Genomic DNA, 27,413 nt, shown 5'->3' with positions numbered 1-27,413 from the left:
CCCCTTTCTTAATTTGCATCCCTTATTATTTTTCTATAATTTTGTTCTAATCCTCCTTAGTTTTTCCTTTTTCATTTACATCCCTTTGTTTATTTTCACCCCCACATTTTATTTTTATTTTGAGGGATATAGAATAGAGATAGTTAGGGTCTAGATAGGTTAGGTAGTTAGTTTTGGGGCTATTTAATTTAGGGTTTAGTTAGGTGAATTAGTGTAGTTAGGTAAGCTAGGGACTTTAGTGTTAGGTTAGAGTTAGGGAGGAAGGAGAAAGGGATGGATAGGCCTAGTGGAGTTGGGAAGGGGGTGGCTAGGGGGAGGGCAGTGGTGAGGGTGGATAGAGGGAGGGGGAGGGGGGAAGTAGGGAGTAGTATGGGCAGGAATAGGGGCCGAGGTTTGGGTGGAGGATTTGTCCTTCCTCAAACCCTGGCAGAGGAGGGAAGGAGAGAGGGTGGAAGAGGAATGGAGGTGGGAGGAGTGAGGAGGAGTCAGCCTCAGCTAGGCACAAAAAGAAAAGGGAAAGTGGGGCAGACTGTGGCAACTGGGGGTGGGGCTGGTGGTAGCCTGTCACAGCCTGCAGGGACAGAGGAGGTAGAGAGGGCTGGTCCCCAGTCACAGGAGGGAGAGTCTGTGTCTGCTGGCCCTTCAGGTGTGAAGGGCAGGCTAAGAGAGGAGAGGTACTCTGAGGAGGAAAAGGAGGCTCTTGTTGAGGCATACTTGGAGAGGGCAGCTCAGCTGGAGAACCCTAACCTGAGGCCGGCTGTCCGGAATAAGCTGTGGGAGGAGATTCGAGTGGCAGTCAGCTGCTTAGGACGTAATCGTTCTACTGCCAGCATTAAACACCGCTATCATGACTGCAGGAGGGAAACCAAAGCTAAGCTGGCACAGCAGGCCAAATATGCACGTGGGACAGGTGGTGGTCCTAGCAAGAGGATACACCTAAGGTCATGGGAGGAGATGCTGTCCAATGTCATCTCGGATGAATCTGTTTACGGATGTAAGGGGACAATGGACACCTCTGTGCCACCTGAAGAGGTGTATGAAGGTGAATATTCAATATTAAATATAACCATATATGTGATGTATATATGTTGTATATCATAAATACCCATCTGTGTTTAGCTATGAATCTAAATTTACATAGTTGTATTTAATATGTTCAGCAAGCACTCTGTATTGTATATCTGCTCCGACAAGCAAGAATATTGATAATATAATATCCAAGAATATTAAGCATTTCATATAAATCATGTGTCATTGTCCTTAAAGGGACACTGTACCCAAAATATTTATTTTGTGATTCAGATACAGCATGCAATTTTAAGCAACTTTCTAATTTACTCCTATTATGAATTTCTCTTCATTCTCTTGCTATCTTTACATGAAAAATAAGACATGTAAGCTTTTTTTCTAGGTTCAGAACTCTGGACAGCAGTTTTTGATTGGTGGATGCATTTATCCACCAATCAGCAAGGACAACCTAGGTTGTTCACCAAAAATGGGCCACCATCTAAACTTACATTCTTGCATTTCAAATAAAGATACCAAGAGAATAAAGAACATTTGAAAATAGGAGTAAATCCGAAAGTTGAATAAAATTGCATGCTCTATCTGAACAAAAGAAAATATTTGGGTACAGTGTCCCTTTAACAATGTTCCTTTAAGACACAGTCTATAAAGATTCCTCAGTTATGGTCATATATGCTTTGATTTTATCCCAAACACACTATATGTATGTATGTGTGTGTGTGTGTATGTGTATGTATGTATGTATGTGTGTATGTGTGTGTGTGTGTGTGTGTGTGTATGTGTGTGTGTGTGTGTGTGTATGTGTGTGTGTGTACATATATACACATAAATATGGAATATAATAGTCTGTATTGTTATGCTACAAAGTAATATATTCTATTAGATAGATAATGTAAACATACCGTATATTTATTTGTAGGTTCCGAACAGGAGGAGTATGAAGCTGCACCAACACCACAGCAGGATGTTCCTACATTCACTGAGGAGGATGAGGATATCTATGGTGACACTACCTCCTATATCAGCCTCTTAGAAGATGATATGCAGCAGCCTAGGGCATATGAGGTGGAGGATGTATCATGCCCTTCTCCATCTACTTCGGAGACAACATTTCATGTTTTGGGTTCTGAACCCCAGCAGACTCATCCTCCTCAACAATGGCAGTTCATGCATACTTCGCAGCAACAAATGGCACAGCCCCCACAGCTGCACCCACCGCAGCAGATGATGCACCCCCCACAACATCCTCCTCAGCAGCAGATGATGCACCCCCCACAACATCCTCCTCAGCAGCAGATGATGCACCCCCCACAACATCCTCCTCAGCAGCAGATGATGCACCCCCCACGACATCATTATCCTCAGCAGCAGATGATGCACCCACCACAGCAGCATACAGATCTGCATCATCTGTACTATATGCCTCCCACTCCTATGGCACAACAGGAATCCACACCACCACCCACTGCACCCACCAATGTATTGCCAACAGTGCCATCACAGACAACCTCACAGTCACCAATACGGAGAGACAGCCCTGGAACCAGCCAATTATTAGTTCCTGAGACACCAAATGTACAACAGGGTCCGGCACAGTCCCAGCAGGATGATCTACTGAGGCTCATACATAGAGAGCTTAGGCTGTCCAGGCTCCAACAGCAGCAGGATTTGAGAAGGATACAGAGCCAAATGGACATCCATAATGCCTCACTCGTCCGCCTGGCAGAGGCAGTGGAGAGGCTCGCGGATAGGCCCCAAACTCCATCCTCCCTTGCATCCTCTGTCATCTCCCTGCAGGACCCTGAATCGCGGTTATTAGCCTCACATTCAGCTGGTGGGCGTCGCACAAGACGCCACACTGCCCCCCTAAGTACCTCTCCTCCAAAGGCAAAATCCCGCCGCAAGAATTAATTAATATTCTTTTTTTTCAACCCAAGATATATCATATCTAATTTTTGCACTAAAGCACTTTTTTAAGTGCGATTTTCATCTCATAAATATGCATCCATTTTTCTAATCCAAATTTGAACATATATCTTAATATTATTCTAATAGCTGTTTATCTGCTAAAAATTAACAGCTTTATTCATTTTTATTTCACATGATGTCAATTAATATGCAGGTGTACATTGTTGATAAATTTATGTGTCCTTTTATTGAGGATATCATATTATGCCGTTTAAGAATACTTGGGGATACGTGTCTGAAATTTATACAGTATATGCTATCTAACATAAGTCAACGTGACATGTGTAAATGTTATGATTTATATTCCACAAGCATATGTTGTTTGCTCCTTCAGATGAAGCTAATAAGGGTTATACAGTTATAGAAGAGTTGAAAAGTAAATACTCCTTCCTGTTGATATGGCCAAATACCTTGCATTCATTCTTATAGTCCTATGTGGAATGTAATATCTGAAATATATACCTATCATGACTAATACCTATCATGACTAATGCACTCCTTTTTGTCAAGATTATTATTCAATATTTAGAATAATTAGATAAATGTATCTTTAGGATATTTATGCACTGATGTATATACAACATATATGTGATTGCCATGATATAGAGGTGATTAATACATTTTAATTGACATCATATGAACAGACACAGACTCTCCCTGGGACCAATGCACAATGCACTTTTAAAATGTTTCAATAACTCCATGTTAAAGACAATACTTCATATCTCTTGAAGTATGTAATATTAAGCACTTATGTATTTTGGTTAATAGTCTAAATATTGCAAATGTATTATCTGCTTTAGCAGACATGACATTACATATATTTTATAAATATTAGTACTATGACACATTATAACTTTAATGTGTCATCGTTTTGTATTGAATAAATATGATTTTCACATTGAAAATTACATTTGAATGAGGGTAAATCTGTAATAATAAAACTCATCTTCATGATAAACAACTTATTTCCTTTGAATTATTTTTCTATATGTATTGAGATTATATATAGCATCCCTGGGCAAAGGTTTCATTTTGAATAGGTAGATATTTTATTTATTTTTAAAATATTTTACCAGGAAAGATACATTGAGATTTCTATGGTTTTCAAGTATGTCCTGGGTCCACAAAACATTGCATTGATACAATGGGTACAATAAAATAAAAAAAAATAATAATACACCATATATGCACAAAAATTTAACATAGAACCGGTAGGAAATATATAATCAACAATGACAGGTGCATTCTGTTTTGAGATATGTAGAGAGGGATCTCTTAAAGGATATTAGGCATGGGGAAGGTTTGAAAGTGTGCGGGAGGTCGTTCCATAATTGTGGTGCTTGCATATATTTTTATATGCACATACATATTGAAATTTCTATGACAACATGGGTGCAAATATTCCTATACATAGGACCAATAAATGTAGCATATATAATGTTATTTGTACATTGAAACACTCATAATATTTTTGTGATTTGCTATTTCCATGAGAAACAGGCCTCAAAAAGCTCTTTTTTCCTCCTTTACACCTAGTTGAGCTGGGGGTAATATTTCTCAATGTATCGACAGCCTCCGACAGTGTATTAACGGTTAGCGCTTTCAATGGAAACCTGGTATAATTTATCGATTAACGGCTTCTATTACTTTCTATGGGACGCGAAAATCTTTTCGGCAGCCGAAGTCCGGCAGCCGATATTGAGGTATAACGCGCCATTGGAAACAGTCGTTAAACGCTATTGCTTTCGACAGCATATTTAACGGTTTGCGAGTGCACGCAAACTGAATTACGACTCAATGGAAGCGAGGCCTGTGTTTCTACAATCCTGGTTGGTACATTGATATACAGTTTTGTGCGAAAGAAGTGGCTCAACTAAATGCATTCATGCAGGGCAGTCATATTTTTCCATTACCTTTAAATGTTAGCCATTCAGAAGCCTGACTTACTGATAGTTATAAGAGACAATAGCTGGCCACGTGATTTATCCTGCTGTACTGTTCCTTACAATTCATTAAAGCCGTAGCTCTGCACTGGCATGAGGGAATCCATGTTTAAAATTGGATGCAAAACGATACGGCTTTCTGAAGCTTATTTGCATATATTTACCCAGAATCCTCAGCTCCAATGAAACACTATTTGCTCAGGTTTTCTGCAGTGCAAAGTGAGATCTTGCATAGTGATATAACTATATCACTACTATACTAATGTATATACTAAACATTGTGTATACTATACATTGGGAGGGGGTTCCCTTATCCTTTTACTCACCATAACTAATTTGTTGACTGGCTAATTTTAAAGAAATAAACTTGTGCCATTTTACACTTTATTGGATGCAATGGGACCCTGCCCCGTGTTTCTAGCGAGCCTGTAGGCTCGCCAGAAACAACGATTATGAAGCAGCGGTCACAAAGACCGCTGCTCCATAACCTGTCCACCTGCTCTGAGCAGACGGACAGACATCGCCGGAAATCAACCCGATCGAGTACGATCGGGTTGATTGACGCCCACCCTGCTGGTGGCCCATTGGCCGTGAGTCTGCAGGGGGCGGCGTTGCACCAGCAGCTCTCGTGAGCTGCTGGTGCAATGCTGAATACGGCGAGCGTATTGCTCGCCGTATTCAGCAAGGTCTGGCGGACCTGATCCGCACTGTCGGATCAGGTCCGCCAGACTTTCTTAAATAGGCGCCAAAATCTCAATAAAAACAATCATACTGTATAACTATCTTCATAACACCTACTCCTATAATAGCTATACATTCTACATTATCTCTAGATCGATCCAATGACATGCAATACCTTCATTTTACATTCTTATGTATGGGAACTCAGATTGACCCCTTTCCCATACTATAATGCCGATTTCCCATTGACTCAGTTTTAAGCACTGTGTATTTCTTCTTTGTATTTGATGTCAGTTCTCTCATTCACAATACTTATTTTATGGACTTCTTTAAGTCCTGCATATGAGTTGCCCCCAATGATCACCTTGAGTTTTTATTAAGCACCTACTACACAAACATCTGAAAAATAGATTGTATTACTGAAATGTCTATTTAACTACTTTCTTATGTTAATGATAATATGCAATTCAAAAACCTGTCATCCCCACATATTAGATCTGCATTATAGCTATGACAGAACCCATCAGACACAATATTTGTATTTCATTTCAAAGCCTTTACCCCTCAGGTGGAATAAGACATAGATACCCTATTGGGTTATGATACTGTCTGTTTTATTATTTAAGGAAGAGTTGAAAAATTCCTCATGAGCTTATTGGTGATAATTAAATTATAAATGTTCTTCTCTGAATTACCCTGTGCTATTCATTCCTCATGATATGCTTGTGCTGTTTTGTGAACTCCTTACCTCTGACTGACAAGTGATTATTCTTTACAGAGTGCCTGTCAGACTCTCATGCAACGCCTTGATCCAATTAAAAAGAAAAATCCAAAAGGCTCCTGGACAGACTGGGTGAGCAGTGCTGATTGATCAGGAATCATTTTACTATTCCAGTTTTATCTGTTTTTTTTCTGTTAAAATTAAAACTGACAAACAAAATAAATGTTGATATTTTTAATTTTATGACACACATTTTTCTTAAAACATTGTATTACTCTTAGTTGCTATTGTAATGAATTCTGTACATAGATGTGGCTATAAAATTTCAATATATGGATAAAAACATACATATGCTCTATATGTTCTCAGGCCTCCCTAACAGGACAGAATTTTAGGATCACCTTGGGTGACAGTAGGTAAATAACCATGTTTACTGATCAGCTGATTCTTCCATCTATGTTCGAGTTCAAATATCCTCAAAATCTGGCCTGTTATGGAGACCTGAGTACAGGATTGAAAACCAGTGCTCTAAACCTGTTTTTTTTTTTTTGTAGATGTAACTCCCATCTCAGGTCACTAGATGGCAATAGAAAGCTACTTATAAAAATGTATATTTGCATTTGAAGTTATACCTAGACCAATAACAAAACAAAAGTATTTGTTTTCTGTGTTATTAACACTGACAAAACAGATGAGAAGAAATAAACTCACAATAACCCATTTCAATATTCTTTATTGTAAGAAAATATATGGTATATAGTCCATGGAGTATACATTAATTTAGAAACTCTGTTTTAGTTTAACATCAAGCAAATGAATAAGTAATTACATAAATTAATTAAAAAACTATCTTAGTAAACAGAATCTTTTAGGAAATGCATGTTTGTACACCATTTACAGTGATGTATCATTGTTTATTAGTTGATAGGGGCAGCTGTACTGGATGCCTATAACAAATCTGAACAAGCCTAATATTAAGTGGTATTTATCAGCATTGATCCAAACCTAAAAAAGGAAATAAATATTAAATTACTATTATTATTTTTTTATAGAACAAAAGGAAAAAGTTCATTGTCCCTTTAGCTAATGTTATAAATAATATTTTGTTTGTGTGTTTTCATGTTATTACAGATCAATCAGATGTATTTGGGACATGGAGTGTTAATTTGGTTAGAAATTAACCTTTAAAACCACAGAGTGAATTACACAATCTGTATACTCTGCAAACATTAGAATGCACTCAGGGCCGGCACAATATATTATGCTGCCTGGGTCCAATAATGAAGTCCCCCCCCCCCCCCCAGTAGTAACATAACTGATTAGCATTTTAAGCGAGTAGCCTGGCTGCTGACCTTACCTAGCCTGCCTACCTGCATGCAACCAATGCTTATTCACAATTGTGCAATAAGTGGGAAAGTAGTTATATAGTTCCACCTGGTTCTCTGTGTCTTTGTGCATGATAAAATTATGCTGCTGGGAGCCTGTGACTTCCCCCATGGAGACAGAGGACAGGAATGGCCAGGGTCTGACAATGACTGACTCAGTCACTCAAGTGTTGCCCCTTGTCAAGTGATGCCTGGGTCCATTGGTTGAGCCGGCCCTGAATGAACTGCTGCATGCTACATATTAAACAGACAGCTAGATTACAAGTCGCACGTAAATAGTATTTAATAACATAAGGACTGGTGAGGCTAGCGAGCCTGAAGATGCTCGAGGGAGCCAAAAGAAAAAAACATATCACACGCGCTCTGCAGTCAGTGCGCGACTTGTAATCTCCTGGTGAATATGTGGTAGCTTCCTTATGAATAAAATAATCTCATGAAATCATGATACTATATTTAGAATCTTCTTCCTGTTTTTTTGTCATTCTGAAAACCATCAATTGTTAGGGTCATTATGATATCACTTAGACAATGCCATGCTGGATATCACTGTAGGTATTTTTGTATTGATGTATTTATGAAGAGCTTTGCAAGCTGATATTTTCTAAAAGAAGCAAACTTGTATAGATAATAAAGGGATACGCGTATTTTCTGTAATACAGGTCAATGAAGCCTTTTTGGAGTCAATCAGCCTCTCTGCCACAGGTTTCTTCAGGTGAGTTTTTCAGAGTCTCTTCACATTTAAGTGACATTAAAGAGATAGTCAAGTCAAAATAAACTTTCATGATTCAGATAGTGCATGCAATTTTAAGCAACTTTCTAATCTACTCCTATTATCACATTTTCTTGGTATATTTATTTGAAAAGGCAAGAATGTAAGCTTAGGAGCCGGCCCATTTTTGGTTCAGAACCTAGGTAGCGCTTGCTGATTGGTGGCTACATTTAGACACCAATCAGCAAGCACTACCCAGGTGCTAAACCAAAAATGGGCCAGCTCCTAAGCTTACATTCAAATAACTATTATTGAATGAAGAAAAATTGATAAAAGGAGTAATTTAGAAAGTTGCTTAAAATTGCCTCCTCTATCTGAATCACGAAAGTTTAATTTTGACTATGCTATCCCTTTAAAAACCTCTTGGTTTGTTTTTGTAGGAAAATATGCTTTGTCCCACTCTACCTAGAAAGGCCAAAAATCGAAATCTGTAACCTAGGTTTTCAAAATGCTGCAAACTGTCTAAACAAGTTATTTGATTTGTAGCATTTGCAGCTCACCTAGTTTGCTTTTTGGCCTTTCTAGAGAGCATTGGGACCAGTGCGATTTCCTTTCAGAAGTAAAAGGTGTTTAATGTACTAATTTACCTATGTTCTTAAGCAGGCCTCTCATTTAGCTGACACTAAACACAAGTAGTCATTGATAAGTCAGAGTTATATTTACAGGGAAATTCCTATGCAGCAATTACAAGGTTTAAATAATTAGAGCACTCCATTTTTGCATTAGTGATCCTATGTCTTGCAGCCACTGAGCAGGACACAGCTGGTGAACCAGTCAGGAGAGGCATTTACACACCCCCTCCAATCACTGTCTGTGTCCTGCTCAGCTTGCAGCTCTAGAGTGAGACTTTACCTATGTGTCTATGTTTGTGTTTAAACTCTCACAATTCAGCTACAGAAAACAATTTAAAGCAACTTTACAGTTTATTTCTTTTATTAAATCAACTGCTTTCTTTTGATTTCCTTTGTTAAAACGTAGTTCTTTCCCATGAAAGCATAGTGGGGTAGGCTCAGGAGTGTGCACATGTCCTGTACACTGTTTTGTTACAAATATTATTGCTGTTGCCATATAGTACTCAAGACAGAGCTAGGTTTATACAAAGGATACCAAGGAAAAGAGGTACATTAGATTATAAAAGTAAAATAGTGCTCTGAATCAGCTGAACATCACCTGCTATTTAGAGCTGGTTTTCATAGCTTGCTAATTACTGAATGCAGTGCACGTGACCCATCAGATGTGCAAAGGTAGCTCCAAAACAGATTCACTCCAATAAGTACAAACAGCTCAGTGTGAAAGATGACAGCTCTGTAGGTACAGAGTATGAACCAACCCAGTGCCCTTGTGACTGCCCAGGTTGGGCATCCTATTTTATGTCTGAAGGTTCTGACATGGTCCAAACAATAATACAAGTGACCATTCTCTAGCTGAGGTTCAGTAGGTATTTAAAGGGCCACTAAACCCAAAATCTTTCTTTCATGATTCAGATAGAGAATAGAAATTTAAACAACATTACAATTTACTTCCATAATTTATTTTGCTTCATTTTTTTTAAATATCCTTATTTGAAGAAAAAGCAATGTACATGGTGAGCCAATCACACGAGGCTTCTATGTGCAGCAACCAATCAGCAGCTAGTGAGCATATCTAGATATGCTTTTCATCAAAGAATATCAAGAGAATAAAACAAATTAGATAATATAAGTAAATTAGAAAGATGTTTAACATTGCATTCTCTTTCTAAATCATAAAAGAAAAAATGTGGGTGGCATGTCCCTTTAAGACTCTCCTGTTGCAGAGCTCTCCCCATTCTTATTGTCAACGCTCAGGTTGCCTTTTATGCACCTTCTTCTAAGCACAGGTTGCTTTCTCCTTTTTATTCTCTCTTTCTCTCTTGCGTTCATCTTAACATTATCCCTAAATTAAATTTACAGTGGTATCTGTTGTCAAGTGGTATCTGTTGTCAAGTGGTATCTGTTGTCAAGTGGTATCTGTTGTCAAGTGGTATCTGTTGTCAAGTGGTATCTGTTGTCAAGTGGTATCTGTTGTCAAGTGGTATCTGTTGTCAAGTGGTATCTGTTGTCAAGTGGTATCTGTTGTCAAGTGGTATCTGTTGTCAAGTGGTAACACTTCATCAGTGCTACAAGTGCCAGCCTGCGGTGTGGATTGCTGACCATGTCTTCTCATGGCCATAATCCCTGATGCCATTTTTTACTGTTTTGTAAGAAAATGTAGGATTCAGATATTTTCTAACATCACTGTTTGGCGTTCTAAATATTCTCTATTTATGCACAGAGAATTATGCTTGCCTTTGCACATTTTGTCTCTCTTATGCCTATCAATGTGATACTACACTTTTGAGCCAAAAAGAAAATCTTAAAACTAGACGTGCACAGCGGAAAAAATTGTTTTGGTTCGTTTCTAATTTCGTTTTGGATCGATTTGAACTCGGATACATTTGAATGTATTTGTTTCAGATTCATTCGTATTCGAATAAATTCTGATGTATTCGGATGTATTTGATTCGTAAATTCGGAAGTTCGGTATGTGTTATGTTGATTCAGATGGTTTCAAGTTACACAATCGGAATTATTTCACTGTTCTAGCTCACTAAACTTCACTAAATTAAATTTTTATTCTGAATTGTGATTAATCCATGGCCATTTGAATGTAACAAATAAATCTGAACTAATTCATTCGGATTAATGCATTCGGATTAGTTTAGGGTAATTCGGAAATTTGAAACGATTCGAATCTCCGAATTTGGCAAATTCATCCAAATTCCGATTTGGAACTAAAACGAAACACACGTGTCCACTTAAAACATTGCAGAGGAGCCACTATGATTTGTCCTGGGCAGTCTAATATCTAAGTGATCCAGTTGGTATGAATCTTTGAATTTTAAACATATGAATTATACTGTTGATCTTCTCTTCACAGATTTATTCTACAGGGAAAACTGTTGATGCTGAAACACTGGATGAGACTTAGTAAATAGTTTTACTTTAACATTGTTTTTATTTCTAAAGGGGATATGGTGGAGAAATGAACTGGGAGACACGTGAGGGCAACCCAACCAAATACTTTGTTTATGGAGTTGCTTGTTCTGAGGTGGAGATTGACTGTTTAACTGGGGATCACAAGGTAAAATAAAAGCATAAACCACATCTGTATTTCCAGTTTTAACCCACAGAGTAGTAGAGCAAATGCACTGATTTTTTTCTTATACATCACCTGCACTCTGCTCTTTCACCTCATTTATAGATAAGTTTTCAGCCTGTTAGAAAATGTGATGTCACATATGGCTGTTATTTACAATAAACAATCAGAAAATGGCTTGCTTAGAAATGTATATCAAATTAAATGTGATGTCACATATGGCTGTTATTTACAATAAACAATCAGAAAATTGCTTGCTTAGAAATGTATATCAAATTAAATGTGATGTCACATATGGCTGTTATTTACAATAAACAATCAGAAAATGGCTTGCTTAGAAATGTATATCAAATTAAATGTGAAATGAAAGTAATAAATATAGTGAGATGAACCTACCATGTCTTTATCAATGTGCAGAAATACTACGTACCACAAACATAAATGGTCAGTAGTTAGTCTAATTTATTGCCATAGCTCTTGATAATTTTATAACCAAATGTAATAAATTGTATTATCAACATATTGCAGATAGATAGATATATCCATATTTACTAATTTTGGTCATTTTCACATGAACAAATATACCCACAGCAAATAGAGCAGTGCGGCTTTCACTTAGATATCTTTCTAGAACAAGAGGTACAGCTCATCAGCAAGCAGTTGTGCTTTTTAAGGGAGATTGTAAAAATATAGGATTAATTACTTTGTTTTACTTCTCTTATCAGAACCTTAGAACTGACATTGTCATAGATGCCGGATGCAGTATTAACCCAGCTGTGGACATCGGGCAGGTACATATCAAAGGACACACATGTGGAGTATCTGGTACCTTCTTGACTGTAGACATCCTGCTAATGAATACAATATGCCTGTTTTTGTGCTTTGCCCCTTCTGACTTTACATATATATTTATGTGTAGATTGGAGTAGCTGTGTTGATTCAGTGATTCAGGTGCAATAATTAGTATTGCAGGAGCAATGCCTATTTATTAAACTAACAATATTAAAAGACAAATTTCCAAGACCTGAAGGAAGGAGAGTTGTCCCTGTTCACTAGTGTATAAGTATATAATATAAACACTGAAATTGTGAGAGCAGCAATAACGCTAATGTGTGTCATGCTCTCACTTTAAAGAAGCATGAAACGCGTCAAGTGATTTCATGTTAGTGAGAGGTGTTGTTATAGCTGTATGTTAACAAGATGGAATAAAGTTTATTCTTAGTAAACTATACTATAATGCACTACACATTACCTGGGCTACATTACCTACCATAACACGTGACGCATGTTAGCGTTAGCGTTGTTGCTTTTTTGGTTGAATCACTCCACAATGTGTATGGCTTTCAGGATGATGCTTGGTAGAAAGTCTTGTTCCAGGACAGGATTTTATTGTCAATCTGGCCTAGCAAATTATGTGAATAGCTAATCCTTGATGTATTCATTTAGTAGACATGTTTCTATTTTAATGATCATTTTGGGATAAATATTTTGTTCCCCTTCATTTGAAAAAGAAAAAAAAAATCTACAGGTGTATATTTAATATATTTGTTTGTCACTACGGTTCAATTAGTTTTAGTAGATATGTGAAATAAAAGATCTATGTCTGGGTTAAAGGGACAATCTACTTGAATATTGCTATTGTTTAAAAAGATAGCCCCTGCAGACTTCCCCTTATCTTGCTGCATTTTACAATCTTGTATTTTAGCCAATCGGTGCTGGTTCTTGTATACCCATTATCATTCTCTACAAGAAGTAGCACAATGTTATCTATATGGCACACATGAAGTAGCACTGTCTGGCTGTTTCGTTACATTTAAAAAGCTAATAAAAAGCACTTAGATAAGTGTCTTAGAAACAAGCAAACTTATAGGTTATATAGTATATTAATATAACAATGTTGGTAGTAAAGGCAGTATCTATCTTTTTAAACAATACAAAAAAAACAAGCAGACTGTCCCTTTAATCTATATCAGGGGATTCAACTTTTTCAAATGAGGAACTGTGTTCATTTTAGTTTTAAAACAAACAAAATATGTATAGTTCCAATGACTAGAATGAGCCAGTTTTAGAAAGGGTGGTGTTGCAATAGTCATAGAGGTAGTATGAGATTTGGAAATGGGTGACAGTGCAGTGGGATTTAGTGTGGGAAACACCCCCTTAATCCTATATCCTTAAACAAAACATAATCTTATGTGCATAATGTAGGAAAAAGTCTTTCGGCTAGATTACGAGTTTTTGTCGGTAAGCCTTGCAGGGTTAACGCTCCTTTTTTTCTTACCGCTCCCTTAAGCCAACGCTGGTATTAAAAGTTTTCTTTAAGCCGGCGTTAGCCTCAAAAAAGTGAGCGTTGAGCAAAATTCAGCTCCACATCTCACCTTGATACCAGCGTTGCTTACGGTAGCGGTAAGCTGGCAAAACGTGCTCGTGCACAGTTTCCCCATAGGAAACAATGGGGCTGAGCTGGGTGAAAAAAAAATAACACCTGCAAAAAAGCAGCGTTCAGCTCCTAACGCAGCCCCATTGTTTCCTATGGGAAAATAAAAAAATATGTCTACACCTAACACCCTAACATGAACCCTAAGTCTAAACACCCCTAATCTTACACTTATTAACCCCTAATCTTACGCCCCCAACATCGTCGCCACCTGCATTATACTATTAACCCCTAATCTGGCACTCCGGACACCGCCGCAACCTATATTATACTTATAAACCCCTAATCTGCTGCCCCCAACATCACCGACTCCTACATTATAGTTATTAACCCCTAATCTGCCCCCCCCCAACGTCGCTGCAACTATATTATATTTATTAACCCCTAATCCGTCGCCGCAAATATAATAGAGTTATTAACCCCTAAACCTAAGTCTAACCCTAACCCCCCCTAACTTAAATATAATTTAAATTAAACAAAATTAATTTAACATAATTAAATAAATTATTCCTTTTTAAAACTAAATACCGATAAAATAAACCCTAAGCTAGCTACAATATAACTAATAGTTACATTGTATCTATCTTAGGGTTTATTTTTATTTTACAGGCAACTTTGTATTTATTTTAACTAGGTACAATAGTTATTAAATAGTTATTAAATATTTAATAACTACCTAGCTAAAATAAGTACAAAATTACCTGTAAAATAAATCCTAACCTAAGTTACAATTACACCTAACACTACACTATCATTAAACTAATTACCTAAACTACCTACAATTAATTACAATTAAATTAAATAAACTAAATTATGAAAAAAAACCCACTAAATTACAGAAAATAAAAAAAGAATTACAAGAATTTTTTAACTAATTACACCTAATCTAATCCCCCTAATAAAATAAAGCCCCCCAAAATAATAAAATTTCCCTACCCTATACTAAATTACAAATAGCCCTTAAAAGGGCCCTTTGCGGGGCATTGCCACAAAGTAATCAGCTCTTTTACCTGTAAAAAAAAAATACAATACCCCCCCCCCCCAACATTACAACCCACCACCCACACAAACCCACCCAATCCCCCCCTTAAAAAAACCTAACACTAACCCCCTGAAGATCACCCTACCTTGAGCCGTCTTCACCCAGCCGGGCACAAGTGGTCCTCCATACGGCAGAAGTCTTCATCCGATCGGGGCAGAAGAGGTCCTCCAGATGGCAGAAGGCTTCATCCAGGCGGCATCTTCTATCTTCATCCTTCCGGAGCGGAGCGGGTCCATCTTCAATCCAGCCGACACGGAGTATCCTCTTCAAACAAAGTCCTAACGAAGAATAAAGGTTCCTTTAAATGACATCATCCAAGATGGCTTCCCTTGAATTCCGATTGGCTGATAGAATCCTTTAAAGGAACCTTCATTCTTCATTAGGACTTCGTTTGAAGAGGATGCTCTGCGTCGGCTGGATTGAAGATGGACCCGCTCCGGAAGGATGAAGATAGAAGATGCTGCCTGGATGAAGCCTTCTGCCATCTGGAGGACCTCTTCTGCCCCGATCGGATGAAGACTTCTGCCGTATGGAGGACCACTTGTGCCCAGCTGGGTGAAGACGGCTCAAGGTAGGGTGAGCTTCAGGGGGTTAGTGTTAGGTTTTTTTAAGGGGGGATTGGGTGGGTTTTAGAGTAGGGGTGTGTGGGTAGTGGGTTGCAATGTTGGGGGGGTATTGTATTTTTTTTTTTACAGGTAAAAGAGCTGATTACTTTGGGGCAATGCCCAGCAAAAGGCCCTTTTAAGGGCTATTTGTAATTTAGGGTAGGGAAATTTTATTATTTTGCGGACTTTTTTATTTTATTAGGGGGATTAGATTAGGTGTAATTAGTTTAAAATTCTTGTCATTCTTTTTTTATTTTATATAATTTAGTGTTTTTTTCCGTAATTTAGTTTATTTAATTTAATTGTAATTAATTAGGTAGTTTAGGTAATTAGTTTAATGATAGTGTAGTGTTAGGTGTAATTGTAACTTAGGTTAGGATTTATTTTACAGGTAATTTTGTACTTATTTTAGCTAGGTAATTTTTAAATAGTTAATAACTATTTAATAACTATTGTACCTAGTTAAAATAAATACAAACTTACCTGTAAAATAAATATAAACCCTAAGCTAGCTACAATGTAACTATTAGTTAGATTGTAGCTAGCTTAGGGTTTATTTTATCGGTAAGTATTTAGTTTTAAATAGGATTAATTTATTTAATTATGTTAAATTTATTTCGTTTAAATTATATTTAAGTTGGGGGGTTAGATTTAGGGTTAGACTTAGGTTTAATGGTTAATACATTTATTAAAGTGGCGGATTAGGGGTTAATAATTGTAGGTAGGTGGTGGGGGTCCTCGGTATAGGGGTTAATAGGTAGTTTATGGGTGTTAGTATACTTGTTAGCGCTTTAGTTAAGAGCTTTATGTTCCGGCGTTAGCCCATAAAACTCTTAACTACTGACTTTTAAATGCGGTAGGAGTCTGGACAGGAGAGGGTCTACCGCTCACTTCCAAGACTCGTAATACCAGCGTTAGGCAAATCCCGTTAAAAAGATAGGATATGCAATTGACGTAAGGGGATTTGCGGTAGCCTCGAGTCGCGGAAAAAAAGTGAGCGGTACACCTGTACCTGCCTGACTCGTAATACCAGCGGGCATTAAAAAGCAGCGTTGGGACCTCTCTAACGCCAAACAAAGAACAATGTTCAGCAGTTTGCACTATGGAAAGATAACGTAAAGTTTAGTGTCTTTAGCTGGTTGTTCACAAAAAGTAAAAAATCTTTTGTAGCATATCAATCTCCGTCATAGTTTTATTCCAGCCACACCATAACATGAATGAAAGTGGAAGATGATCTTCTCTGAATAATATGATGTAGCACTAGCAGTGAGGAAATATGGTTTATTTCCTAAATAAAAAATAATTATTTTATCTCCATAAATTTGTTTTCTGATTGTGCTTGAGAGTTTATCAAATTATTCACTATTATTTACTAGATTATTTTTTTTTACCAGATTGAGGGATCTTTTGTTCAAGGCCTGGGGTTATTCACAATGGAGGAGCTCAAATTCTCTCCCCAAGGAGTGCTTTATACTCGTGGTCCTGCCCAGTATAAAATCCCTGCTGCTTGTGATGTTCCTGAGCAGTTCCATGTCTCTCTGTTAACTTCATCTCCAAATCCACATGCTATATATTCTTCCAAGGTAGAGATATTAGCCAGTTTACAGAACACATCTGGTAGATAACTATTGTATATCACATTGGAAAAATATTGTATATATCTTTCTATATATGCATATGTATGGATAGATAGGTAGTAGGGATGGGCAAATGTTTTGCAACATTCGAAACATGAAACAAATTTTAACACATTTATTTGTTTGTTTTGAATTTGTACAACATTCTAACATTCGTTTAATGTAATAGTATTTCTAATGCATCCTTTAAATTAAACTCTATTCTAATTTTTCTAATTTGATTTGAATTATGCAATATTCTAATTAAAAAATTGAATCTATATATTTGTTATAGTATTTCTAATGCTCTCTTTAAATGTAATATTCAAATTGTAATGGATATCATTCTTATCAACATTCAATTGTCCAAAAAGAATGTCCAGAGGACTATTCATTCTACCAAACAAATTACACTTTCAGCACATTCGCCCATCCATAGATAGATGGATTTATTGTAGGATTAAGGGACATTCTGTTGTAAAAATGAAATGTTCCATTACTATATGTTCACCTTCTTCAAAATATTTTAAAATGTAGTCAGTGCTGAATTCCTTGACCACCCACTTTCTGTTCCAGAAGAGGATACAGACAGTGATTGGAGCATACGAGTGTATGCACACTTCTCATTTGCTCACAAACTATATCCTTATCTGGATTGCCATAGGTGCAAGACTTTGGCCATTTATTTAACATTTTAACAGTTGCACTTTAACAATAACACATTTGCAGTAGTTAAGCACATAGTAAAAGAAAGGGATTTATTTAAAAATAAATGTTCTAGCAAAATATATCATTTTATTTTTACACACTAGAACAGCACTTTAATGCCCTTTCTAGTTATTTGTTTCTGATTGTGATTTCATGTCTTCTTTCTTCAGGGTATTGGGGAACCGGCTTTGTTTCTTGGCTCATCAATATATTTTGCAATAAAAGATGCTGTGGCTTATGCCAGAAAAGAGAGAGGATTGCCTGATCTTTTTACCCTAAACAGTCCTGCAACCCCAGAGCGGGTTAGGATGGCATGTGGGGACCGATTCACTAACATGGTAATACTATCATAGGCATTATCCATTTACTTTATACTAAAAATATATACGTGGTGAAAATTGAGCTACATAATATGCTCTTTTTGCTATTTTTGTGAGAACTAAGTAGTTTTATACAATATTAATGGACGTCCCCAAGGCTTCAGTAAAATAGATTGTGGGTTGTCTTGTTACATATGCCATCTTGTTCATCACATTATAAGACCAAAATACTTGAGTATTACTATTTTATAGAAGAAATTAAGGGCCAGATTATAAGTGGAGCCCTCAATTTTGTAATACCAGTGCATGCAAAAAGTGCAGCGAAGGGGGCAAGTCGCGCAGCGAAGGGGGTAAGTCGCGCAGGGATGGGCAGCAAATGTAATTATGTATATAATCATATACATATATATTTACAGACCAAAATAGAAAGTAGAACCAGGCTTCAGATGTAAGATAAAGATGTTTTAAAACATATAAGAACAGACTTGGTCTGACGTGTTTTGGCTGCACAAGTTTGCTGTAACCATGGACCATAACTAACAGCTGCTCATCTGGGGCTTAAATAGCCCTCAGTTACGATGGGACATCCTCAGAGTTCAATTAACTCCTTACATTCTATTTCACAATTGAAAATTGACATATGCTAATAGTCACAGAGTTATATATAACAACTTTACAAATTTTACAAAGATCAACCTAAAAGTATCGATGTATTTCATACTTTGTATCTTTTTCAGCTTAACCATTCCTACAAGCATTATTGTAGCAACTTTTTTAATATACAGGTAGCCCTCAGTTTACGCCGGGGTTAGGTTCCAGAAGGAATGGTTGTAAATCGAAACAGTTGTAAATTGAAAACCAGTTTATAATGTAAGTCAATGGGAAGTGAGGGAGATAGGTTCCAGGCCCCTCTCAAAATTGTCATAAGTAACACCTAATACATTATTTTTAAAGCTTTGAAATGAAGACTTTAAATGCTAAACCGCATTATAAACCTAATAAAATAATCACACAACACATAATATATAACTAAACTAAGTTAAATGAACAAAAACATTTGCTAAACAGCATTATAAACCTATTAAAATAATCACCCAACACAGACTTTACTTGCATTTTTCTGCAAACAGTTCTTTCTATGCATTCCAATCTAGACTGATTTATAGACAGGAAGATCTTGTTCCTTTGAAATCTGCTTGATAGCTCAGTTCTGGTTAAACTGATTAATTTCAGCTTGCTTGGCTTTGCTGCAACACAAGTGGACAGCTCCACCTACTGGCTATTTTAATAAAGGCACTGCTTCTTAATAGCAGTCACATGACTGGAAAAAAGGTTGTTATTCTGAAACGGTGTAAATTGAACCGTTGTAAAACGAGGGCCACCTGTATACGTATAGCTTTTTTCTTTAAATAATTATAAATGCCATAGGTAAATATAATTTAGATGCATTTCACCTTTCCAAGCATTGTAGATTGTTATTAAAAAAAATTCTCTAAACTTACTACCATGTTCTGAACTCTGGCCGCCCAATGCCGGTAATGTAAATAATTTATTTTTTTATGCTGTATCTGCCTAAACTATTCCCTATGAATCAATCGCACAGCTCCTTGAGTGTTAAGGGCGCCTGTTACTTGATTGACAGGGATTGTTAAATTAAAACACTGACTCACTATAGTAAACTGACAGCGATACAGTGTTTATTATTATGCTCTAGTGCAGGTATTGCACATGCACAGTTTTAATTCACGGCGAGAATCGCTTGCCTGAAAATAGACTGTGAACGAGCATTAATGAAAGTTGCTAGGGGTGTTATTAGCTCTTCCCATGGGACAGACTGTGAACCTAGATTACACTCCCACTGCAGGATCGGCTAGATGGGCGGCCAGATAGGACTTACCTAACGATCATTTTTGGTCATTTCAAAAAGCTATTTAATTTTTACATATGTGATTTATTAATTTTTATCTTGTAGTGCTCATAATATTACAGATTAACTATATGTGAGCCGTAACACATCTTCATTTACTGACACTTTAATCCCTTCAAGGGTTCTATTGTCTTATACAAGAGATTTATAGACAACCTGCTCATAATATGGGATGGTGATAACTTAGGGTAATGCCCTACAAAAGGCCCTTTTAATGGCTATTGGTAGTTTAGATTAGGGGGATATCATTGCACAAGCATTCCTTGTGAAATGCTTGTGCAATGCCGCCCCCTGCAGATTCACAGCCAATCGGCCGCTAGCAGGGGGTGTCAATCAGCCCAATCATATATGATCGGGATGATTGCTGTCCGCTGCCTCAGAGGTGGCCGCTGCTTCTTAACTTCCCCTTCAGGTGGACCTGAAGCATAGTGGGTCGGAAGCAGCATCCGCTGCTTCATAAATCGACCCCAAGGTATGAGATACAGCAATAACTGGATAACGATGTATGCCTATATTTTTACATTTACTAAGGAGATCTAGCAGTATCTGCAAAGTGTTAATTAATGTTCAGCTTGTTCAGAAACAGGCGGTGATATAGGATACTATGTATATATTTAAACGTTTGTACAATAATGCTTGTAGGAATGGTTAAGCTGGAAAAGATACAAAGTATGAAATACATTGATACTTTTATCTTTGTAAAAAAGTTGTTATATGTGACTCTGTGACTATTAGCATATGTCAATTTTCAATTGTGAAATAGAATGTAAGGAGTTAATTGAACTCTGAGGGTGTCCTAGGGTAATGGAGGGCTATTTAAGCCCCAGATGAGCAGCTGTTAATTATGGTCTACGATTACGGCAAACTTGTGCAATGGAAACGTGTCAGACCAAGGCTGTTCTTATATTAAGATTGGTAAATAAATTATCTTTATCTTAATCTGAAGCCTGATTCTACTTTCTATTTTGGATTATTATTACAAGCAAGCTTGTAGTTTATCACAACCCGGGCATTATCTGTGACGTTAGCACTGAAAGAGAGGCTTGTACTAGCGGTGGCTATAGGAAACGAGTGCAACAGTGGAGCCTCGTTACACCGGCATCAGTGTATTTTTTTACCTAGAGCAAGGACTAGTATGTAACTAGCGGGTATGAATGGTCATTACCCTGTGCGGCAGTGAGCTGATAGGATTGTGGATATCCGTGTAACCCCATCTGGAACTGAGAAGCCGCAGACACGCTAGAAGCAAAACAGTGAGTAAGCGGTTAAAGGTCTGCAATATCTCTGATCGGAACAGCCAATAGAATGTGAGCTCAATCTGATTGGCTGATTTGATCAGCCAATCGGATTGAACTTGAATCTGATTGGCTGATTCAATCAGCCAATCAGATTTTTCCTCCCTTAATTCCGATTGGCTGATAGAATCCTATCAGCCAATCGGAATTGAAGGGACGCCATCTTGGATGACGTCCCTTAAAGGAGCCTTCATTCGTCGGTAGTCCGTCGGTAAAGAAGGATGTTCCACGTCGGCGGGATGAAGATTCAAGACCCGGCTTGGAAGATGACATCGCCCGGATAGAAGACTTCTTCAGCGCCTCTTGGAAGATGACATCGCCCGGATGGAAGACTTTTTCAGCGCCGCTTGGAGTATCACTTCATCGGATGGAAGATTTCTTCAGCGCCGCTTGGAGGATCACTTCCGCCGGTCCGGGTCTCCTCTTCAGTTCCATCGGTGGCTCGGCTGAGTGAAGACAAGGTAGGATGATCTTCAGGGGATTAGTGTTAGGTTATTTTAAGGGGGGTTTGGGTTAGATTAGGGGTATGTGGGTGGTGGGTTTTAATGTTGGGGGGGTTATATTTTTCTTTTACAGGCAAAAGAGCTGAATTCTTTGGGGCATGCCCCCACAAATGGCCCTTTTAAGGGCTGGTAAGGTAAAAGAGCTTTGAACTTTTTTAATTTAGAATAGGGTAGGGCATTTTTTTATTTTGGGGGGGTTTGTTATTTTATTAGGGGGCTTAGATTAGGTGTAAGTAGCTTAAAATTGTTGTAATATTTTTAAAATGTTTGTAACCTATTTTTTTTATTTTTTGTAACTTAGCTTTTTTTATTTTTTGTACTTTAGTTAGTTTATGTAATTGTATTTAATTGTAGTTATTTGTAGGTAATTTATTTAATTTATTTAATGATAGTGTAGTGTTAGGTTTAATTGTAACTTAGGTTAGGATTTATTTTACAGGTGATTTTGTATTTCTTTTAGCTAGGTAGTTATTAAATAGTTAATAACTATTTAATAACTATTCTAACTAGCTAAAATAAATACAAAGTTACCTGTAAAATAAATATAAATCCTAAAATAGCTGCAATATAATTATTATTTATATTGTAGCTATATTAGGGTTTATTTTACAGGTAAGTATTTAGTTTTAAATAGGAATAATTTATTAAAGTATAGTGTAGTGTTAGGTGTAATTGTAACTTAGGTTAGTTTTTATTTTACAGGTAAATTTCTTTTTATTTTAGCTAGGAAAGCTATTAAATAGTTAATAACTATTTAATAGCTATTGTACCTAGTTAAAATAAATTGAAATTTGCCTGTAAAATAAAAATAAATACTAACATAGCTACAATATAATTATTATTTATATTGTAGCTATCTTAGGGTTTATTTTACAGGTAAGTATTTATTTTTAAATAGGATTAATTTAGTTCATAATAGAAATATTATTTAGATTTATTTAATTAATATTTAAGTTAGGGGGGTGTTAGGGTTAGTGTTAGACTTAGGTTTAGGGGTTAATAATTTTATTACAGTGGCAGCGGTGTAGTGGGGGGCAGGATAGGGGTTAATAAATGTATTATAGGTGGCGACGGTGTAGGGGGGCAGATTAGGGGTTAATAAATTTAATATAGGTTGCGGTGGGCTCCAGGAGCGGCGGTTTAGGGGTTAACATATTTATTATAGCTTGCGGTGGGCACCGGGAGCGGCGGTTTAGGGGTTAACATATTTATTATAGTGTCGGTGGGCTCCGGGAGCGACGGTTTAGGGGGTAATAACTTTATTTAGTTGCAGCGGTGTAGGGGGGCAGATTAGTGGTGTTTAGACTCGGGGTACAAGTTAGGGTGTTAGGTGCAGACAGCTCCCATAGGAATCAATGGGATATCTGGCAGCAGCGAACTTGTACTTTCGCTGTGGTGAGACTCCCATTGATTCCTATGGGATCCGCCGCCTCCAGGGTGGCGGTTTGGAAACCAGGTACGCTGGGCCGGAAAAGTGCCGAGCGTACCTACTAGTTTTTTGATAACTAGCAAAAGTAGTCAGATTGTGCCGCACTTGTGTGCGGAACATCTGGAGTGACGTAAGAATCGATCTGTGTCGGACTGAGTCTGGCGGATCGAAGTTTACGTCACAAAATTCTACTTTTGCCGGTCTGTAGCCTTTGATAACTAAGGCGAATCAGCCTCGCCACAAATACGCTGCGGAATTCCAGCGTATTTGAGGTTGACGGCTTGATAACTAGGCCTCTATGTGTTTATATTTATATATATTTACAGGTAACACACAGTTCCCATGGACCGCTATGTAAAGGCACTTTTCAGTGACGTTTTTTTTTTCTAACACCCCTCAGGCATCACTTTTAACCCCTAAAAATTACTATGTGCAGTATTTTTTTATGAAAAATTGGGGCCAATTAGGGACATTTAGAAAATGAACCAGAGATCTGGTTAATTTTCTGAGCACTAATTGCTACGGCGAGCTTCCGATAGCAATAACTAGTCAATTGTAATGGCTGGTTATTTATCGTGCGCCCGCAAATGGTGAAATTAGCGCTCCACTTGTTATCTAGCCCTAAATTGGAATAATTCAGTATCCACATTCATTTTTCAAAGAGGGACAAAGAAGTAAAGGGGGATATGTCAAAGGAGACAGATGCGGGCTAAGCTGATAATCAGGCATACAAACACAGAAGAGAAGATAGCACAGTGAAGAACTTTGGCAAAAGCTTGTTTAGATATTAAATTGAGATATTGGATACTTAGATATTAAAAATAATTTTGTATATATCTGGGCGATAAGAACATGGGCAACTGATGCTGGTCTATATAATAACCTGTTTCATAAATATAATTAAATGGTGAAAAGGGCATGATGGAAAGTGATATATAGGTGTATCCAACCGACAGCAACAAAAGAAGAATTTACCTTTTTTTAAGAAACTTCTGATTCACATCAAAAGAAAGGGAAGGAACGTTTGGTTGTATAGTGCAGGCATTAGAAGCTGCATTCAAGAGAGGTGCATATACCAGCTGCACATTCCAAATACAATATTCTCTGGCATACTGTGTAGTGTCTGGCATCTACAGAAGAGCATACATCATTAGTTTAAAATGCATCTCTGAAATGATGGTGAAAGAATCCATTTCTTAAAACTGACAGTGATAAAAAAAAAACAACTATCAAATATATTAATAGGCATTATACGGTTCAGAAGCACGAAAAAAATATTAAGAAAAATAATTATTTCATAATTTGAATCTAGATGGACATAAAAGGTAAATAATAAAATGCCATAATGCATTACAGCATTTTATTATTGCTCACACAGAACTATGGGCGCCATGTATTATTGTTGGGGGGGGGGGAGGTTACAACCAGGAAATCTGTGCAGCCAGGATTGTGATAGAATCACACTGCTTAAAAATAAGCAGAAAATAAGTGTTATCAGATGTCTCTTGGAGAGTTAGTTTTGCCAATTGGTAAAAAATTTGGTAAAGGCCTGGACCACAGAATACCTTAAGTTTGAACTTGACATGCTGTTTGTTTCATGGAAATGATGTGTTTACTTTTGGCAGCTGTAATTTATTAGTGTTTTTCTTTCACAAAATGTTTTTCATGCACTGTGTCATTTCGGTGCAGCAGTCATGTCTGTGATGCAACTTTCCTGACAAACTTCACCATTTATTAATGCAACCCACATCCATCTCTTTCTGATTGTTTGTGACTTGTTCCTTGGTATGCTTTGTTTGTATTCACTGGTATCCTTACTTCAGCTTCTGATTCCGAGCTTCCTTTGCCCCTGTGGATTTTGTACTTCTGCTGACTGAGTTACTAACTTCTGGCCTGACTTCAGACATTGGGGCCTATTTAATAAGGTGCGATTACCACTGATCTGTTCCTGACCTGGCCTGCTTGACTATGATTTTTTTTTACTGTGAGTCATGTGTGTACCATTACCATCACTACTAAGCCCCCTGGGTCCTATCTTGACTGCTAATTAATTCTAGCCTGACACATACCTGTATTTATTTTTTACTTTTTTCCCATCTATTAAGTTTCTGTGTAAAATCGGTCAGATACAAAATTTGTTCTACAGCTTTATTAAACATAAGTAAAAAAAAAAAATTGATCCAGGTTTGTCATATAACAGACACAACTCTAATTGTATAATATCATTGTTCCTTTGACAGTGTCAATTATCTTCATAAAACACCAATTACAACCTCTCTTATTCCATATTTCAGATCCCAAAAGATGTTCCAGGATCCTATGTTCCATGGGCCATCAACATATGAACAGATATAGCTTTTCAGTCTTGAAAGCACATTATTTACTGGGAGATGTCTTTTGATGTTTTGCAATTACCTCTTGATTCATTAATGTCTGATTATAACAGAAATTTATAAGTTTTAGATTTAGACCATAATTATAAGGTGATAGAGAATATAGCTGATGTATATACAAAAATTGGATGTATTTAGTTATAATCATTTTCTAGATATTTCTAGAATCACAGCTTCACTTACACACAACACCCTCCTCCCAAGACAAACAGGATTACTTTAGAGACCATCCTGGAATCATTTGATGATCATCAAACTACTTTAGAAGTCATTTGCACATCATCAGACATCATCAGGCTTGTAAAGTCATCAGCTAAGGTAAAAAAAAATCTGGGTGATGACTTTAGAATGAAAACCAGATTACTTCACAAGCAGGAACAGCCAGTGAATGCCTCTAGAGTCATCTCATTTAAATATTTTGGCCTGTGGGCATACTTTAGGATGGATTCTGATGTCTAGTCTGGATTCATCTATTACTTCAGAATGACTCCAGGAAGATCATCCTTTTTGACTCATTTTCGTATGTGTTTTAGTACCAGGCTATGTTTAGCTATGGCTACATCTTAATGTTTTTATGTCTTACGTCACAAAAACAGAATTTATGCTTACCTGATAAATTTCTTTCTCTTACGGTGTATCCAGTCCACTGATTTATCCTTACTTGTAGGATATTCTCAATCCCTACAGGAAGTGGCAAAGAGAGCACAGAGCAGAGCTGTCCATATAGCTCCCCCCAGGCTCCGCCCCCCCAGTCATTCGACCGACGGTTAGGAGAAAAAGGAGAACCATATTGTGCAGTGGTGACTGTAGTTTTACAAAAAATAAATTTGAACCTGACTTAATTGCCAGGGCGGGCCGTGGACTGGATACACCGTAAGAGAAAGAAATTTATCAGGTAAGCATAAATTCTGTTTTCTCTTACATTGGTGTATCCAGTCCACGGATTCATCCTTACTTGTGGGAACCAATACCAAAGCTTTAGGACATGGATGAAGGGAGGGAACAAGTCAGGTAACCTAAACGGAAGGCACCACTACTTGCAAAACCTTTCTCCCAAAAAAATAGCCTCCGAAGAAGCAAAAGTATCAAATTTGTAAAATTTGGCAAAAGTATACAATGAAGACCAAGTCGCTTCTTTACAAATCTGTTCAACAGAAGCCTCATTCTTGAAAGCCCAGGTGGAAGCCACAGCTCTGGTGGAAAGAGCTGTAATTCGTTCAGGAGGCTGCTGTCCAGCAGTCTCATAAGTCAATTGGATAATGCTTTTCAGCCAAAAGGAAAGAGAGGAAGCGATAGCTTTTTGACCTCTCCTCTTACCAGAATAGACAACAAACAAGGATGACGTGTGTCTGAAATATTTAGTTGCTTTTAAATAGAATTTTAAAGCACGAACCACATCAAGATTGTGTAACAGCCGTTCCTTCTTAGAAACTGAATTAGGACACAGAGAAGGAACAATGATTTCCTGGTTAATATTCTTTCGGAAGGA

At 37.3% G+C, this 27,413-nt stretch overlaps 1 protein-coding gene across 1 annotated transcript in view; it reads left to right on the top strand.

Annotated features, from left to right (window-relative positions):
- LOC128645614 (aldehyde oxidase-like) overlaps positions 1–26,600 on the top strand; it is a 196,049-nt gene extending 169,449 nt beyond the window's left edge. Inside the window, 7 exon segments of the mRNA XM_053698721.1 lie at positions 6,400–6,474; positions 8,387–8,439; positions 11,523–11,637; positions 12,378–12,443; positions 17,128–17,316; positions 18,228–18,395; positions 25,826–26,600. Coding sequence (XP_053554696.1) covers positions 6,400–6,474; positions 8,387–8,439; positions 11,523–11,637; positions 12,378–12,443; positions 17,128–17,316; positions 18,228–18,395; positions 25,826–25,876 — 717 coding nt within the window. The 3' untranslated portion in view covers positions 25,877–26,600.
- Positions 26,601–27,413: the final 813 nt, after the last annotated feature.

The sequence above is a fragment of the Bombina bombina genome, chromosome 1, assembly GCF_027579735.1.
Source record: "Bombina bombina isolate aBomBom1 chromosome 1, aBomBom1.pri, whole genome shotgun sequence".
Lineage (NCBI taxonomy): Eukaryota > Metazoa > Chordata > Amphibia > Anura > Bombinatoridae > Bombina > Bombina bombina.
Note: the sequence above shows the minus strand (reverse complement) of the source record. Positions and strands in the feature narration are given on the sequence as shown.